Below are 18243 nucleotides of genomic sequence, written 5' to 3' on the forward strand. Positions count from 1 at the left end.
TTTGAGGAGGAGCTATGAGTGTAATTAATGACTGATGAGTTTATTTATCTAGTTTACATTTCATGGACGGCGTCGTGTTTAGAGAGGGCAAAAATCTAAGAAAGGGAATTTAAAAGAAACCCCTTTGAAATGATGATGGAAGAAGAACACAAAGTTACTGAGCTTCATGTTGTTTAGTCTTTTCTTTCATCCCTCTCGTATTCATTTTTTTCTCCCTGGCTTCAGCTGCTAATAGTTATTGGAGATTAGATATGAGACAGAGCTGGCGTCGTACAGGTGAAATGTGCTCCCTAGAAAGAACAGAGAACAGGAAACAGCCAGGAGGGAAACGTATTTGTGTATATGAGTGGATAATTATGTTATTGTTACGAAACAAGTGGACAAATTACTTCAATACATGTTGGGAGGAGATTAACTTGAGGAAAGACAAAACATATTGATGAGGAGGAGGGAAGGAAACATGTTTGGTATCTGGTCTGATACTGATCATAAATCAATCCAGAGGAACTGTTCAAGTGGCTGGTTTTGTTTTAAATGTTTCCATGATGATGTCAGAGGAAGGCATTCATTTTTTTTAAATTACCAGGAAAAATCACCAGGCACTGCACAAGCTAGACAGACAGCGGGCTGGGGATCAGACAGGGAGGTGATCAGCCAGCAGGGAGCAGGTGTGGGAGCTGTGGAGGGAGCCACTGGACAAACTGAGGCCAGGTTTATAGACGAGCCAGAAAAGCAGAGGCAACAGGGAAATAGAGGCTGAGCAGAAACTACGCCAAGGTCTGGTGAAGAACGACACACACACTATATGTCAGAGTGGAGAAATTATACTGCGTCTGCAGCTTAAATCCATGCACTGTAAATGTTTAGGTTTTCTGTAGTTTTACTTTTAGCTGCCTGTTGTGTGTTTATCAAGGCAATGTTAATGTGGGAGAGGATACTGGTCGCCTTTTACTCAAGTAAGAGTATCAGTAATACAAAAAGTCATCTGGTACCAATTAAAGGTAAACGGAGACTGATGAGCTGCTTCATTTTGAGTTTTGAACTGTCAAATCTTTGAGTAATTCAAATTATTTAACACAGTCAAACTAAAACAATAATTTTATTGGAATTCACAGATATAAATAAATTAAAGGTTCCAGTTAAAACAAAGTTCAAGCCAGAAAAAGGTGGCGAAGCTTTGGGCGTTCGCTCAGTTCATCCATCAGCATCGTAAAACGGGCAAATGCAGGAAATTAAACATTCCCGTTTGTAAACGAGCAGCTGTGCTTTTCATAAGTTTCGCCGTCTCAGGCTCTGGTGAAGGTAAAGAAAAATGGCACAAAGGAATCTGCAGGAGGCAAAGAGCAAAGGTGAGAGGAGGGTGAGGAGCAGTGTTCTGGACCGACTAGAAAGAAGAGACGGCACAGACGACTGTACGGGTCCGACCCCTCAGAGGGAGCAGCAAACGGCTTTTCTGCCACTGGAGGGGTCAAAGGTCAGAGGCAGGACTTGGGGGCAATGATCGCCCACCGTGTCCTCATGAATCATCATGGCAACCTGTAACTCACAGTGTGTGTGTAGTATTCCCACATGTCCTTATTAGTGTTTCTGCTTATGACTGTATGAGCGCGCGTCCAGTTTGGTGCTGATGAATGAAAAGCACTTTCCTTCAGAGGTCAAAGGTTAAATTCTTCCACTGGAAACACTTAGACACTCAAACCACTTGAAAACACTTGGGAACAGCTCCCCACGGACACGCGTACAACTAAAGGAGAACGGGCCGAGCCGAGCAGGAGCAGGAGCCGGAGCCGGTCACGGGACACGGGCCGCGTACAGCAAGGAAGCAGGAAGTTCTGGTGGGAAACAAGAAAGGAGGAAACCGTCACGTTAGCGTTGCACCGCAGCCACAACAGCTGATCCCAGGCAGCATCGTGTGGTGAATCGCCAGAGAATCAGTGTCATGTTGCGCTGCTATAAACCCGGTCAAACAGGTGAGACACGGGTCGTCCTTGAACCCAGTGGAGGATTTTTATGCCTTTGGTACATAAAATAAACCATAAAGGAGTAACTGTGGAGCAAAGTCTAAGTCAGTATATTACTTTCACATTCACATCATTCTTCACCCAATCACACTCACACAATGATGGAGTGAAGCATCTTAGTAGAAGAAAAGTGTTTGGACTCAGGAGAAGCTGGACTTTGACGTTCCAATAGCCAATTCTTAATGTTGAGTCCTTACGTTTGTTGTCACATCTGTTTTTTTCCACCCACTCTTTCATAATGAACCGCTTCATCCTCATGAGGGCCATTCAGTGCTGGATCCCGTCCCAGTCGTCATGGGACGAGAGGCGGGTTCACCTTGTCCAGGTCACCCGTCCATCACGGGCCCACAGATACAGTCAGCCATTCACACTCACTGTCTGAAAGGTTGTGAAGAGCTCTTCATGTGCCTTGAGCTCAGGAACAGATGCATTCATCACAACGAGTCGTTTCAACTGGTGAATGAAAGCCAATTATTTACTTAGAATATATCTTAGCATCAGACCTTTCTGACACTCGCTATGTTTTCGTGGCCAAACTCGGAAAATATGTGGAGCGTCATCTAAGGAGCCGCTTCATGCTCCGTTGTGTTGCAGTGGTGCGTGCAGGGGTCAGGTGAGTCTCTGTGGAATGTGAGGGTGATGTACCATCATCCGAGGCCCTAATCCCACAGTGAAGGGCCGCTTTGTTGCTGAATATTCACACCACCCCCGTCAGTCATACCAGTGATCCACCTATGGAGAAGATAACAGCAGAGCCATCGCTCAGGGTCATCTTTCACCGCTGGAGACGGGGGAGAGAGGAGCTGATGGGGGCGATGGGGGGGGGGGGGTTAACTGTTGATGAAAGAGAGACAGGACAGCGATCATTAGCGAGCATGAGAGCATGCGGACAGTAAGACGGATGATGGCAGTGAAAAAGTAGAAACGCATGACGGGGAGTGATGGAGGTCAGCACAGATATCGTGTAATTACACTTCCTGCTGAATTAAACCTATCTCGTCAGTCACTCACAGTCTCTGGCCTGTGAACTCAGCACTAACACTAACACCGGGAACTGTTTCTGTATAATTTCCAGATACCTGCACATAGAAAGCAATGAAATAAACTTATGATGGTGATAAACTTCGATTTCCCTCACTCTGCTGGGCGTAAGATGCCCCTCAGGGTGATAAATCCAACGTGTCCCCTCAGACAGAAGCACTTCTGACAGAGTTGACTATTCCCTCCTTAATCCCTGGGCGTTCATCATCCCTAATCCTTCCAAATCCCCCCTCACCTTGGAGTCAAGACACCAGCAGTAAAACATCACACAGCAGAATATTTCACGGCGCGGCTTAGCGTTGGACTCGCTAAACCCAGAGCTGTCAGCGTGTTGGAGCTGAAACTGTCCAGGTGCTTTGTCCTGCAGGTGTCTGAACAGTAAAGTAGAACTCTGATGTGTGTGAGACTCTGCTGCGTTATCTGTATTGTTCTACAGCTAACAAGCACCGGGCAGTAACAAAAGGACTCTCTGCCTTATAAACATCTCATCTCTCACTAAACTAAGTTTGAATGTCAGATATAAGATAAGTCAGTGTTTTTTGCACTAAGTTAGTGTATATTATATTATATATTATATTATATATATATGGCAGGCTGCAGGAGAAATGTGTGACCACCCTGCTTTCATGGCATCCAGCATTGACAAACGTCCAACAACCATCATGACCCTGAATCACTTCAGGAAGGTGTGGAAGCAGCAGCAGCAGAGGGAGAAGACCTGTGTTCATATTCCTGCTATACTACTGCTGTAGCTGTGTTTGAATAACACAGCTTTATGGCATTTGCCGTGAAGAAGGTGGGAACAGTTTATTGAGCATCTAAAAAACCTAGACAACCTTTGATCTCTCAGTGTAATATAAAACACAAGAATCAAATTTCAAAAGTATCACATGTAGCGTAAAACACGGCTGCACCGACCTTCACTCATCAGATCTGTTAAATGTACTGTAGTGTCATAGTAAAACATTGTACAGGTGTAAAAAGAAACACGTTAACACATTAAATTGAAATAAAGTGACCGTCTGCAAGAAACTGTTTGCCACATGCGTGAGCTCACACCGCCTCGTTAAGGCGTTTAGCTCGGTTTGTGTAGAACTACAGCTGCTTATTCCGCTTTCAGACAGCCATAACTTTTAATATCTGCATGAGACCAGTTAAACCAATAAGATGCTTTCATGTTGCCAAAACGTGATGATTAGAGCCAAAGCTTTTGATCAGACACTTAATTCTGCTATTTTAAATACATATAAAATGTTATTTTTACAGATGTAATGAATATCCAGTCCATCTGATCTTTGTCTGTTCCTGCCTAAGACCAGTAGAACCAACCGGATGCCGGTGTTATGTTGCCACAAAGTGATTAAAGCCAATATCTGTTTACTGAAAGGTTCTTTCTCCCTTATTTTAAGTTTATAGAGCTCTGCTGGGTTTTATTAACAGATTTGATGAGCACCCAGTACATCTTATCACTTTCTACACCTGCTTGAGACCAATTAAACCATTAAGATGCTGTGTTCATGTTGCCAAAAAGTGACAGACGGCAGTGTGACAGAGTAAATCAAGTATCAAAATGTTCAGCTTTTTTTTAAGGACAAGGTGGCTACCATTTAACTTTTTAATATCTTTCATATTTTTCAAGTTATTTATTTAGCAGAATTATCCCATTTACATGAATGGAAAACCATTTTCAAATACTCGTCAGCTTTGTCTTCTTTAATCTACAGACACCATTTCAACTTCAAATCATTCTTCAACTATTCAACTATTAATCTTCCATTCAGCTGTTAAATATCTTGAGACTATTTTAAACTTTAGGGACACGCGCCTCCTCCACACCAAAACACCAATTCAGTGTACTAGCTTTTTTACTCATTTTATGCCAATGGATGGGTAATGACTGCTAATTAATGAGACTGTTTTACAATTTAGCAATTCTCCACACACCTACTCCAAAACCTTTCAAAATAAAAGCAACAATCTAAAACTGGATTTCTGGATTTGACTAGTTAAATATGACTAATTATTTATATTTATATTATTTAGCTATATTTCATCAAATTAAGCAAACCTTTACACACTTCCTTAATTTTTTAGCAGTTCTTCAATTTTAGGAAATCTTTTTCAATTCTGAATTTCAAACTGAATTGATTTAGCTCTTTCTGCAAATATTTAACTTCAAACAACTCCTAATTCTCTTTCCTTGCTTTAAATGCTTCAGCTACTTTCAGGAGTGTATGTATGTATTTATGTATTTAACATAAGGCAGAATTAAGCATCTGATCAAAAGCTTTTGGCTTTAAAAATCACGTTTTGGCAACATGAAAGCACCTTACTGGTTTAACTGGTCTCATACAGATATTAAAAGTAGTAAAACAACACGGTGGTCACTCGTGCAGTTTCGATCAGACACAAAATGTGGAAGAACAAACCATTTGCAGCAATAATGAGTCGTAGATCTGAGTCCTAGCGTCATGTCACGATCGATGATTGCTGGAAAGAGAATTATGATGATTATTTCGGTCGTTTACACAAAATCTAAAAGATGTGACATCACTACGACCACAAGAAAACTTGTAGCGAAAGGTCACTTTTTGGCACAACACGTCCATCCATTTTCCAAGCCGCTGAATCCCATATGCAGGGTTGCGGGGGTGCTGGAGCCAAACCCAGCTGGGCGAGAGGCATGATGGATGGGTCGCCAGTCCATCGCAGGGCAACACAAAGACATACAACCATTCACGGGCAATGGAGAGAGGCCAATCAACTTAATGCACGTCTTTGGACTGTGGGAGGAAGCCAGAGAACCCGGAGAGAACCCACGTGGGGAGAACGTGCAAACTCCACACAGAAAGGCACCAGGGCCGCCTCCGGGAGTCGAACCCAGAACCTTCTTACTGTGAGGCGACAGTGCTATCCACCGCACCAACATGTGAAAAAAACGTTTGGGGACCGCTGCTATCAATTAGCTATTTCCTTATACTGTGTTTGCAGGCTGAAACATAACGGTCAGACGAGAGGGGAGGCGCAGGTGAAGCAAAAGTGAAAGTGAGGTTTGCTGTGGCAGGAAGGAGGACAGTTACAGTGTGCCAGTAAAGTGCTCCATAACGCCTGTGTGAGCTACATGTGACTGAAGAACTACTGCCGGTAGGACTGGCGCCACCTGTTTAATGTGCATCTAGTTCTAGACTTTGCTACAGCTGTGCTGGTGTAGAGTGGGGTAGGCACTGGAAGGCAAACTCTTTATTTAAAGATCTAGGAACAACTACTGAATCGAAGAGGGAAAAACATGCACGACTGGTTCTGAAGCCAACATGTCTGAGCGACTGGTCACATCATTTGATGAGTAAGTAGAACTTTCTTCCTCACCTCAGGTTACAGAGAGTAAATCTAATCAAAAATTTCACAAAATGATTCCGTACACAAACACAGGGCTCACAAGGCCCAGCAGGTTAACATGGTTCCCTACACTAAACCATTGGCCATTTTAACTGTGCCCCGGCCAAACAAGCAAAAGAGGAAGAAGGACCCAAATGCACCACCGATACCATAGACATACTGACGTGTGTACACACACACACACACACACACACACACACACACACACACACACACACACACACACACACACACACACACACACACACACACACACACACAATACAGGCCCATAGTTTTGTAGCATCATAACAGAGGAAACAAAACTTAACAGAAAAAAGGTGACCTCCAGGTGGCTCAGGGGCCGAGCTGTCACAATAATTCTATTTTATAACATTTTATAAATGTTAATTTTATTTCTTTATTTTTATTCTTTAAATGTTTAATTTCTTAGGATTTCCCAAGCCTTTTACTGTATAGTTTTGGAGTAATCCATTAATAAATGATCATACAGTAAACAGTCTTGACTGTTCAATGGCTGAACTATGACCTATGACTCTCAAATTAGTACATCTCCATTCCTTTATAGTTCTACTTAGTACTTCATGGCCACAGCAAATATCAAGTACTTTTACTGTACAGTTTTAGAGTAATCCATCAATAAAATGTCGTACAGGAAGTGAAATTGACATCAGTAGTCGAAGTTTGAAAAGAATTTTGGGCCCCACTTTAATGTAACAGCAAGGACACACACACACGTGCATGCACACACGCACGCATGCAGTACTTTTTAGCCGGAAGCTCCCCCTGCAGCTATGGGGTGCCGAATGTAAAAGGAGCACCTATAACTAGTTTTCTCACATTTACCTAAATGACACAACATGTTTTCTCATATTTATTTAAATGTGCAAAAGTCTAAATGTAAACGTTAAATGTAAATCTTAAATGTAAATCTAAATGTTAAATGTAAATTTTAAATGTAAATCTTAAATGTAAATGTTAAATGTTAAATGTAAGCGTTAAATGTAATAATAATAATAAATAAATAAAAGTAGACTCCACCTACCCTCAAACAGCGCTTGTAATGTTGATTCCATATCAGTAACACGGACTCAAACACCTCAAACAGTACTCATAGCTCCGCCCACACCTGACTCTGGATCGGTGGACGACAATACTGGCGAGAAGCCTGAAGTCGAAGCCATCATGGCCGCCAGCTCCGACTCCCTCCCGTTGGGGGAGATTGAACGGGCTGTAACGGCGGGTGTGCGGGCTGAGGCTCCGCTTCAAACTGCTGTTCTGTTGTAAACACCATTAATGGGGAGTTAAGTAGGTTTGAATAGAATATTTCTTTAGCTTTAGTTAGCTTACTATACTAGCTAGCCGAAGTTACGTCCAGGCTAAAAACAAAAGTTTCCAGATCAGATGTGGGCGGTGTTTTCGCGCACTGTTGGAGGTGTTTGAGTTCTTGTCTCTGATCTGAGACCAGCGCTGTTTGAGGGTAGGGGTGGAGTCTACTTGCACATTCATGAATATTCAGTCTTGTACTCGGCGATCATTTAACATTTACATTTAACATTTAAATTTAACATTTACACACACATTTACATTTAGACTTTTTTTTAACTAAATGTGAGAATGTTGTGTCATTTAGTTAAATGTGAGAAAGCTTGTTATAGGTGCTCCTTTTACATTCGGCACCCCATATGCTGCTGTATCACTGACCCTAGTACTTAGGTACAGTACAGTATGTATCTTTCTACTTGCACAGAAGCTAAAAAATGATCATTATTTTGAACTCATTATGGATGACTTGTCTATGTCTGTTTAGAAGCACAGAAGGTGGCAATGATAGCTTGCAAGCTAATAAAATATAACTTTCTAAACTGTTTTAAAGCCCTTTAAGGAAAGAAAGACCAGTCTCTCCAGCACCCACTAATGTTTCCATTAGTGACCAATCCAAGGTTGATCTTCTTAACTTCAGGGATGAACATTCAAGGTAATGTAGTTTGATATTAGTAACCTAGTTTAAAAAAAATAATCAAGAAAAGGAAAATCCAAAAACTATAACTGTAAACAACTGTAATCTGTTTTAAAAAGACCAGTCTCTCCAGCACCCACTAATGTTTCTTTAAATTCCTTAAGTAACCGATCCAAGGTTGATCTTCTTAACTTCAGTGATGAACATTCAAGGTAATGTAGTTTGATATTAGTGACCCAGTTTTGAAAAATTAATCGAGAAAAGGAAAATGAAAAAACTATAACTGTAAACAACTGTAATCTGTTTTAAAAAGACCAGTCTCTCCAGCACCCACTGATGTTTTGGAGGATGACCCTTATGATGCCAGTAAAGAAGGTAATATAGTTTTACATTTGTAACCTAATTCCTGAAAAAAAAACCCCAAAAAACTAATGGGACAAAAAGAAGATTACAAGTGTGGAATTGTACGCAGTTTCCCTGCCAGCATCTCACACCCTGCAGTTATGTGCTGGACCGTCTCAGGGGGAACATTTTTAAATGAATCTGCAATACATTTGTAAAAATTATTGTAATTTTTAGAAATCAAATAATGTCTAACCAAAATTAAAAAGTAACAAATTTCTCTCTTTTATCTCAAATCAGAGAATGATGCCACTGACACTGAACTCTACGAGATCAAATGTATGGTCAACAAGGAGAATAAAGAAACACCAGTGTTGAGCTGCAATGATATTTTTACTCCTTCAAGTTCAAAGCAAGAAGTACGGACAGTTTTGACCAAAGGACTGGCTGGTATTGGCAAAACATTTCAAGTTAAGAAGTTTATGGTTGACTGGGCAAATGGAAAGTCCAACAAAAACATAAACTTGATTGTTTCATTAACGTTCAGTGAGCTAAATTCAGGAAAGGTTCAAAGCTTGGAAGAGTTGCTTAACAGTCACTTTAGTGATGTTCAACAAGAAGTATGGAACAACAGCAAGTGTAAAATAGCTTTTATACTTGATGGTTTGGAACAATGCAAGCTTCCACTTGACTTTAAAAACAACAAACAACTGACTGATAGGAATGAGGCCGCCCCAATGGATGTTCTGCTAACAAACCTCATAAAGGGAAACTTGCTCCCCTCTGACCATATCTGGATCATCTCTCAGCCCTCAGGTGTTGATAAAATACCCTCTGAATTAATTCAGAAAGTGACAGGATGTCGAGGTAAGTAAGAAACAGTCAATATTTTTTTAACAAATACACACATGTCTTGTCATATCCTTTATTATCAGCTATGTTCTGTTTTAACAGAGACTTTAAAGCGCAGAAAGAAGCTGGTGTCAGACCTAAGGACAAGATTCTGTAGTGAATACATGCAAGTTGAGAACTTGAACCATCCAAACCAGAAAAACACAGAACACATCATGAGAAAGGACAGCAGTGATGGAGTCAATGATCAGGATAAACTTGGACAGACTGGGAAGAAGACTGTAAAACAAATCAATTCAGTCTCTGACATTTTCAAAGATTCAGATGGAAAAAACATCAGAACTGTTCTGACAACTGGAGAAGCTGGTATTGGAAAAACTTTCCAAATGAATGTGTTCATAAAACAATGGGCCGAAAGTAAGAGTTCAGTTTTTAGTGGGGTTAAAAAGTTTATCACACATAAGAAAGATCAAGAACTTACATTTCCACTTAACTTCTCCAAACTTAGTTTGGTGAAAGAGAACACCGGTCTGGTGGGACTCCTTAATCATTTTTTTGAGGAAACTAAAAAATTTGTAATCTCTGACTTTGCAAAGTTCAAACTTCTATTTGTCTTGGATGGACTGGATGACTATAAACACCCTCTAGTTTTTGACCACAGTGACCCAGTAACTGACATCACAGAACCAGCCCCAGTCAATGTGCTACTGACAGAATTGATCAAAGGAAACCTGCTTCCTTCTGCCAAGATCTGGGTAACATCTCGACCTTCAGATGCTGAACGACTGCCTGCTGACTTTGTTCACAGAAGGACAGAAATACGAGGTATTGTGAAAGCAGATGAATCTAGATAAAACTGATAAGATAGTTTCTTGTTTGTGACAAGTGAAAAAAAATAATTTACCATTTTACTGTTACTCAGTTACATTTGTACTACAATGCATACGATATTCTTTATTATGATGGATAATTGCCAAAGGATAATTAGTTGCAGCTGTGTCGGCCATATTCTTAAGATGAATGTCTATTTAATTAATTTGTTTTGGAAATAATGGAAATAATTTGTTTTTATTTACACTGGCAACATTCAAAACAACCATCTAAAAGAAATTAAAAAATAACCATACTGTAGCATTTCTGACAGAGTGTGTCTGTTGTGGTTTTATCAAAGTGTTTCCTAAAAGAAAAAATAATCAAATAAATTTCACTTACAGAGAAACCAGATGTGGCAAGTCATCGGAAATTGAAATCTGACCTGAAAGACCAGTTTACCCGGGTATCTGAGGGCATTGATAAACAGAAAACCTCTGCTCTACTGAATGACATCTTCACAGATCTGTACATCATAGAGGGAGAGAGGGGGGAGGTCAACAGTCAGAGTGAAACCAGACAAGTTCAAGATGCAAAGTTTAAAAGTGGAGAAGAAACACTCATTAAATATCACAACATCTTTAAAACTATCTCTGTAGAAAACATAACCATCCGAACGGTGCTAACAATTGGAATGGCGGGCATTGGAAAAACATTTGCATCAATGAAGTACATGTTGGACTGGGCTGAGGGCAAGGCCAATGAAAGCATATATTACACATTTCCACTTCCTTTGCGGGAGCTGAATTTGAGAAAAGATACTGAGCACAGTTTTGAAGAACTTATTCATCAGTTTTTTCCAGCAATGGAAACATCAGAAATAATGGATTACAGTAAGTACAACATTTTGATTGTCCTAGATGGTTTTGATGAAAATCGTCTTGACCTGGACTTTGGTGATTGTACAAAGGTGACAGATATGACTACAAAAGCCTCAGTGAAGATACTTCTGACAAACCTTATACAAGGACACCTGCTTCCAAATGCTCAAATCTGGATCACGTCCCGACCTGCAGCCTCCAATAACATCCCTGCTCAGTGTATTGACAGAGTTACAGAGGTGCGAGGATTCAATGATGAACAAAAAGAAGAGTACTTCAGGAAGAGATTCATTGATAAAGACCTGGCAGAGAAAATCTTGGCACATGTGAAGAAATCAAGGAGCCTCTACATTATGTGTCACGTCCCAGTCTTCTGCTGGATCGCCTCAGAAGTTCTAGAGGACATAATAAGTCGAAACCAAGATGAAGGGATGCCCAAGACCCTGACTGACATGTACATAAGCCTCCTTTTGCTGCAGTGCAGACAGGCTAATGTTAAATATGGTGGAGGCGAGGAAGATGAAGGTTCTAAAAAAGATTCATGCTGGAATACAAGGAACAAGGACACAGTCCTGTCTTTGGCAAAACTTGCCTTTGATGAGCTTCAAAAAGGGAACCTTCTCTTCACTGAGAAACACCTCACAGACTGTGGTATTAACATAGAAAATGCAGCAGTCTTCTCTGGGTTATTCACTCAAATCAAACGAGAAGGTCGTGGTCTGTACCAACAGAAATTATTTTGCTTTGCACATCTGAGCATTCAAGAGTTTCTGGCAGCTTTTCATGCATCTTACACATTCTGCAGCAATGGTGAAAACCTGCTTACGACACCCGCCTCAACAAATGCAGATCTACCTGCATCCGATTTCTACAAGACAGCAGTAGAGAAGGCTCTAAGCTGTGAAACTGGGGACTGGGACCTATTTCTTCGCTTCCTGCTGGGCCTGTCTCTGGAAACAAATCAAAGTCTACTTCAGGAACTACAGAAAAAGACGGAAAATACAGAAGAAACCAACAAGAAAACAATAGAGTTCATCAAAGAGAAGCTCAGAGAAGAGAACAGCAATGCAGATAAAAATCTCAACCTGTTGTACTGTCTGAATGAACTCAACGACCACTCTCTTGTGGAAGAGGTGAAGACATTCCTTGAGTCAAAAGCAAATGAATTTGAAAGTTTTTCTGCTGCCCAGTGGTCGGCTCTGACTTTTGTTCTGCTCACATCGGACAAGAAACTGGATGTTTTTGATCTAAAAAATTACCTAAAGTCAGAGAAAGTTCTCCTTGGAATGTTGCCAGTGGTTAAAGTTTCTAAAACCACTTTGTAAGTACTTTTAATATAATTTGTAGTAATGTGTTGTGAAGTCACAGATATACTCATGCAAACCACTGATTTTAAACCATATATATATATATATATACATATATATATATATATATATATATATATATATATATATATATATATATATATATATATATATATATATATATAACATATAACATATAACATATAACATATAACATATAACATATAACATATAACATATATTACCGATTAGCAAATAGGAAGTAGTTGGTGGCAGCTAGTGAGGTGAGATGTTCCCCGGAGGATCCAGATTAAAAAAAAAAAAACCTGGAGGATAATGTGAGGGCAAACTAAATCTCCAATGACATAGAAAGTTAATTAAGCAGCTAGACTAACAGGAAGTGATATCTATGAGGCAAATTACAGTGACAGATAGTGGCACTTCTCAGTGTGAGTGAATGACCGCATGTGTCCAAAAGAAAATCTGAATATTCTGTTGACCCAAAAGAGAAAAAAAATGAGCAAGGGTTGATGGAACTTGGAATCCAGTCCAAATTAGTTGCATTCCTTAAACCAAAAACCTTAATATAGGAATAAATCAGGATACATACTTAAGTACTTAAACTCAAAGTGCCTTTAAGTAAATTCTAAGTTGATCGTGGCGAGACAATTTGCTGTAGCAAAAATGTCATGTTGGAGCATCTCAGTTTAAGTTGAGCATTTTTAAACATCTTGGCTTTTATCCAGACCTTTTTGGAAAACAAGTATATAAGTATTTATCATCATCATCTTCAGAGTCCCATGTAAACATACACATTTATTAGTATTACTAGTACTATTACTATTGGACAAATATTAGACATAGTTGAAGGACCACTAGATTAAATGTACGTAAGGTAATGTGTAAGGTTTGGCTAAAATAGTACAATTACACGTTAATATGAAGTATTTTTTTTGCCAATATAAACAATAAACACAAGCTTGGTCTCAAACAAGCTAGAAGTTTCTCTTATCTCTGGTGATCTTTGTTTGAACATATTACAAAATAAATTATACCATAGTTTTAACAAATGTCTTTACAGGCTGAGTTGGTGTGAGCTCTCAGAGGAATCCTGCAGAGGCCTAAACTCCTCAGTTCTCACGTCTGCATCTTCGAATCTCACAGAGTTGGACATGAGTCATAATGACCTGCTGGATTCAGGTGTGCAGTTTCTTGCTGAAGGCTTAAAGAGCATACACTGCAAACTGGAGATTCTGAAGTAAGTCGATACTTAATTTACTAACAATTTTATTATTGTCAAAGGTTCGGACACCCCTTCTCTTCACTCTGTTTTATGACTATTTACATATAAATAGTCATGAAATGGACTATGTCCATACTCTACCCTGCTCTACTCAACTGGTAGTTAATATATAAGTTGAATTAAGTCACAAATAAAACATGCTGTTTTATAAAGCACAAAATATAGAATGCAAAATATAACAAAATAGACAAAACCCAATTTTTCTGTGATTTTGTACTGTGCAATTAGAGGTATTAGAGAAATTAAAACAATCCATGTGTGTGGTTTACAGTCTGGCAGGTTGTCAGGTGTCAGAGGAAGGCTGTTTGTCTCTGGCTAAAGCTCTCAAGACTAACAGGAGCTCACACCTGAAAGAACTGGATCTGAGCTACAATCACCCAGGAGACAAAGGGATGAAGGAGCTCTCTGAGATTTCAAGCCTGAACCTGAGGTATATAAAGTGTCTGAATGTATGTATACATATACAAAATGTACCGCTAAGACAATGTTTTACAAAGGAGACAAGATTTTTGTTTGAAATAAAATACACAAGCGGGCAATATATGTATTTTTTATTTAAAAAATAAAACTAATCAACTTGAAATATTTTTCACAACTGGAACCAAGTGTTGTAAGCCCTGCTTGCCATAACTGTTGTTATGATGTATCAAATGGGCTGTCCAGTAGAATTGGAGCAAAGCCTGTAACATTGGCATGAATCACTACACATGTACAGTATATTACACTACAGAATAGTATATTACCAGTATTTTTAGTACTGTGTCAGTTTTTACTGTAGCACCCACTTTGAGCAGTTTACACTATTGATGCTGTCAGCAGTGGTGGCAAATAGTTATGTCATTACATTTATTTTCTAAAGTGTATATTAGCATGTTCACTTTGGCCATTAGTCCATCCATCCATCCATCCATCTTCTTAACCGCTTACTCCCTAGTGCGGGGTCACGGGTGGTGCTGGAGCCTATCCCAGCTGGCTACGGGCGAGAGGCAGGGTACACCCTGGACAGGTCGCCAGTCCATCACAGGGCAACACATAGACAAACAACCAGTCACTCACACACTCACACCTACGGGCAATGGAGAGAAGCCAATCAACCTAATGCACGTCTTTGGACTGTGGGAGGAAGCCGGAGAACCCGGAGAGAACCCACGCAGACACGGGGAGAACGTGCAAACTCCACACAGAAAGGCACCAGGGCCGCCTCCGGGAATCGAACCCAGAACCTTCTTGCTGTGAGGCGACAGTGCTACCCACCGCACCACCGTGCCGCCCCTGGCCATTAGTCAAAAAGCTAAATTTAATATTGAGGTATAGAGTAAAAATGACAGAGAGATGTGTCCAAGCAGAGCTTTCGTCCTTATTATCGGATCGAAAGGTTGCATCTCTTGCCCTATAGACTTGAAGATCTGAATTTCTCCAGCTTATTGGAGATAGTTGTTTGGATAGTAAGTGTTAATATTTAATAATATATGATATGTTATTTAACAATTACATGTAGGTTTCATGTCTTGAGGTAATGTAATTTATTTGTGTAGATCATCTTCTTTCCCTCTCTGATAGTGAACATTATGTTTTTTCAGTGTATTATATTGTTTGGGAAAACTCTGATATCCATTTTGCACAGGTTTGAACATGGTGGAGCTCACCGGTTAAAGCCAGGCCTAATGAAGTGTAAGTTATTTTTTTTCATTTCTAATATAGAATAATTCACACATGCACCCACACAAATAGTAACATAAAATAAACACTAATCACACTGATTTATTTTTCTGTCAGATGCTGTAGACTTGGTGTTCGATGAAAACACAGCAGGCAGGAGGCTTGTTCTGTCTGAAGGAAACAAGAAAGCAAGAACAGTAAAGACAGTGGATGAGAGAGTCTTGTGGCCTGAAAACAAGAAGCGGTTCAGGAGATCTCAGGTGCTGTGTGAGTGTGAAGAGGGCCTGGATGGAATCTGTTACTGGGAGGTGGAATGTGCAGGCACAATCGGCATTGCAGTGACATATGAAGATGTAGGTAGAACGTGGGACAGGTCTGGTGGCCTAGGGTGCAATGAGACTTCCTGGAGTTTGCTCTGTTCCAAGGAAGGGTACAAGGCCGTTCATGTCACCTCAACAGAACATTTTAAAAAGCCTTGTAGCCCAAAACTAGGAGTGTTCCTGGACTGGGAACGTGGTCTTTTGAGATATTACGATATTTCATCAGGAGAGCGTAGTCTCATCCATGAATTCAAAGCAAAATTTACTAAACCGCTGTTTCCAGGGTTCTGGTTTAAGAAGGGCTCTGTGACTTTGTGTGAGATGGACTGAACTTCTCTAGGTGAGATGAGGTCGTAGTGGGGGCTGAAGTCATATCCAGTGTAACCATTTTATCAACACAGAGTAGAGATCAAGTAAGCTTTTAGTTAAATACTACAGTTTTCATTGCGTATTGTTATTTGCCTAGAATGTGTTTATATTGTAAATCTGCATCCAAGCCTATCTGAAATTCAAATTTGTCTGTTAAGTAAGTTATACAAATAAGTGTTTTTTAGTTTGTAAGTATTTAAGTTTTATTTGTTTAATTAAGTAAAACATGAATGTGTTAATTGTAAACGGAACAAACGACCTGTCAAATATATATATACTATAATAATATGTACAGTATATATGCACGTTGTATCATATCAGTCAGGGCAAAATAAAGTTAGAGCACCCAAATAATTTAGAATAATTCAACTCTGACACTGAGTAAATGGATAAAACCTTTCAGCAGACTTTCAGCACCTTCACTCCTACCAATTTATAATTCTGCCCCACAGCCAGGAAGACACAATGAATTAGAGTCTGATCTTTACATACATGTACTAATGTAAACTGTGGGGTAAACTGCTTTAGGGTCCAGTATTTCATGTCACTGAATAATGTGTTTAACAACTGTGTGTGTGTGTGTGTGTGTGTGTGTGTGTGTGTGTGTGTGTGTGTGTGTGTGTGTGTTCCAGCTGCCATTTAATCCATCCATCCTCAGGTTGCTCTGCTCCCACTGCGTGCATCCACTCTGCCACTCACAGCCCATCACATTCTGCATTCCTCCACCTTCCCAGGATCCCAGGACCCAGGGTGCATGGCTGCAGGGCGTTACTATGGCACCAGGGTGATGAGGTCACTCCCCTTTGGTACTAAAATGATTAGATGCGAGCTGAAGGGGTAAGATAGGAAAGGATGAAGTGAGAGTAAGCGAGCGGGGGAGGAGGAGCATTAAGACACTTTGGTGACACATTAACATTGTGTTTTGTGTGCATGTTTCTTACTGGTGGCATAATACATGGACTAAAAAGCACCATTTATTAATCATGTTCTCTTGTTGGCGAAAGTGAAGTTGGGCAGATCGGTTTGCACCTGTACATTGTGGATTTTAATAATTTTGTCCATGTTTATCAATAGGGAATCTTTACTCATCTTACTGTCAGATTTGTCTGTATTTACACCATGAGTGAGTCTGCAAACTGCTCACCTGTCAAGTACAATATAAACTAACAGATAGTAAAAGAGAAATGTGGGCATATCACAGTCATGGTTTAGATCATCAGTGCGTCTGGAATGTAGGGTCGATTTTTACAAACTTCAGATGAACCGTAACACAGACACCAGGTTCTTAACAGGGTGTTGGACTGCAGTGAACCAGATACCAGTGTTAAAACCGATGTCTGATATGGGCTGCTGACACTTTCACACTTTTATATATAACCTCCGACTACCCGAATATAAATACACTGACCCCCTCCACTAAACAGAGAGTCACTTTGTGGCAGTGTAGCAAGGATGTGTATGTTAGAGAGTGTGTTTGGATGTGTGTGTGCAAATGTTGGTGTCTCTAAACCTCCAGGTCCCTCCTATAGGAATCTTAACCATCATCATCAGCGTAGCAAAGTGGACCCATCACTACTACCAGGTGCAGGGCTTTTTACAGATACTTTGCTGGCTATGTGATGATTGATGGACGTGTGAAGGAACGTCCCAATGGGTGATGAAGGCAGAGACCCTAACAGCCTTTACTTGTTAGGGCCTAACCCTTGCTCTAATCCTAACCAAAACTCAATTCTAGCCGTAAAATTAAATCTTGAGCAGCATCCGTTTAAATTTAATTTAAACGGATGCTGTCTTTCCATGACCAGAGCTCTGTGCATCTACATCTTTCCTCCTTTTCCGTGCCCCTTTCCCTCACATACGTTGATCACCCATGTTCAAACACAGCAGCGACTGCAGCCTGCAGGTGGGGGCGAATTGGCTCCATATGTTGGTCAAATGTGCAACAAAGTACTTAGATAACACAGTAACAATGGAGCCATACA

General features: G+C 40.2%; 1 protein-coding gene across 4 annotated transcripts; it reads left to right on the forward strand.

Annotated features, from left to right (window-relative positions):
- The first annotated feature begins 6109 nt into the window (after nucleotides 1-6109).
- LOC114858690 (NLR family CARD domain-containing protein 3-like) lies at nucleotides 6110-17954 on the forward strand. 4 transcript variants are annotated; one of them, XM_055510511.1, is made up of 11 exons: nucleotides 6110-6405; nucleotides 8335-8436; nucleotides 8583-8630; nucleotides 8732-8793; nucleotides 9061-9627; nucleotides 9715-10437; nucleotides 10827-12624; nucleotides 13692-13868; nucleotides 14185-14343; nucleotides 15538-15584; nucleotides 15690-17954. In XM_055510511.1, the coding sequence occupies exons 1-11, from the start codon at nucleotides 6374-6376 to the stop codon at nucleotides 16220-16222; spliced, it is 4248 nt and encodes a 1415-aa protein (XP_055366486.1). In that variant the 5' UTR covers nucleotides 6110-6373; the 3' UTR covers nucleotides 16223-17954. The 4 variants fall into 4 exon arrangements, with proteins under 4 accessions (XP_055366486.1, XP_055366487.1, XP_040927662.1 ...); XM_041071728.2 differs by lacking the exon at nucleotides 6110-6405 and adding an exon at nucleotides 7489-7938 and having other exon boundaries at nucleotides 15690-17713; XM_055510512.1 differs by lacking the exon at nucleotides 8583-8630.
- Nucleotides 17955-18243: the final 289 nt, after the last annotated feature.

Source organism: Betta splendens, chromosome 7 (genome assembly GCF_900634795.4).
Source record: "Betta splendens chromosome 7, fBetSpl5.4, whole genome shotgun sequence".
Classification (NCBI taxonomy): Eukaryota; Metazoa; Chordata; class Actinopteri; order Anabantiformes; family Osphronemidae; genus Betta; species Betta splendens.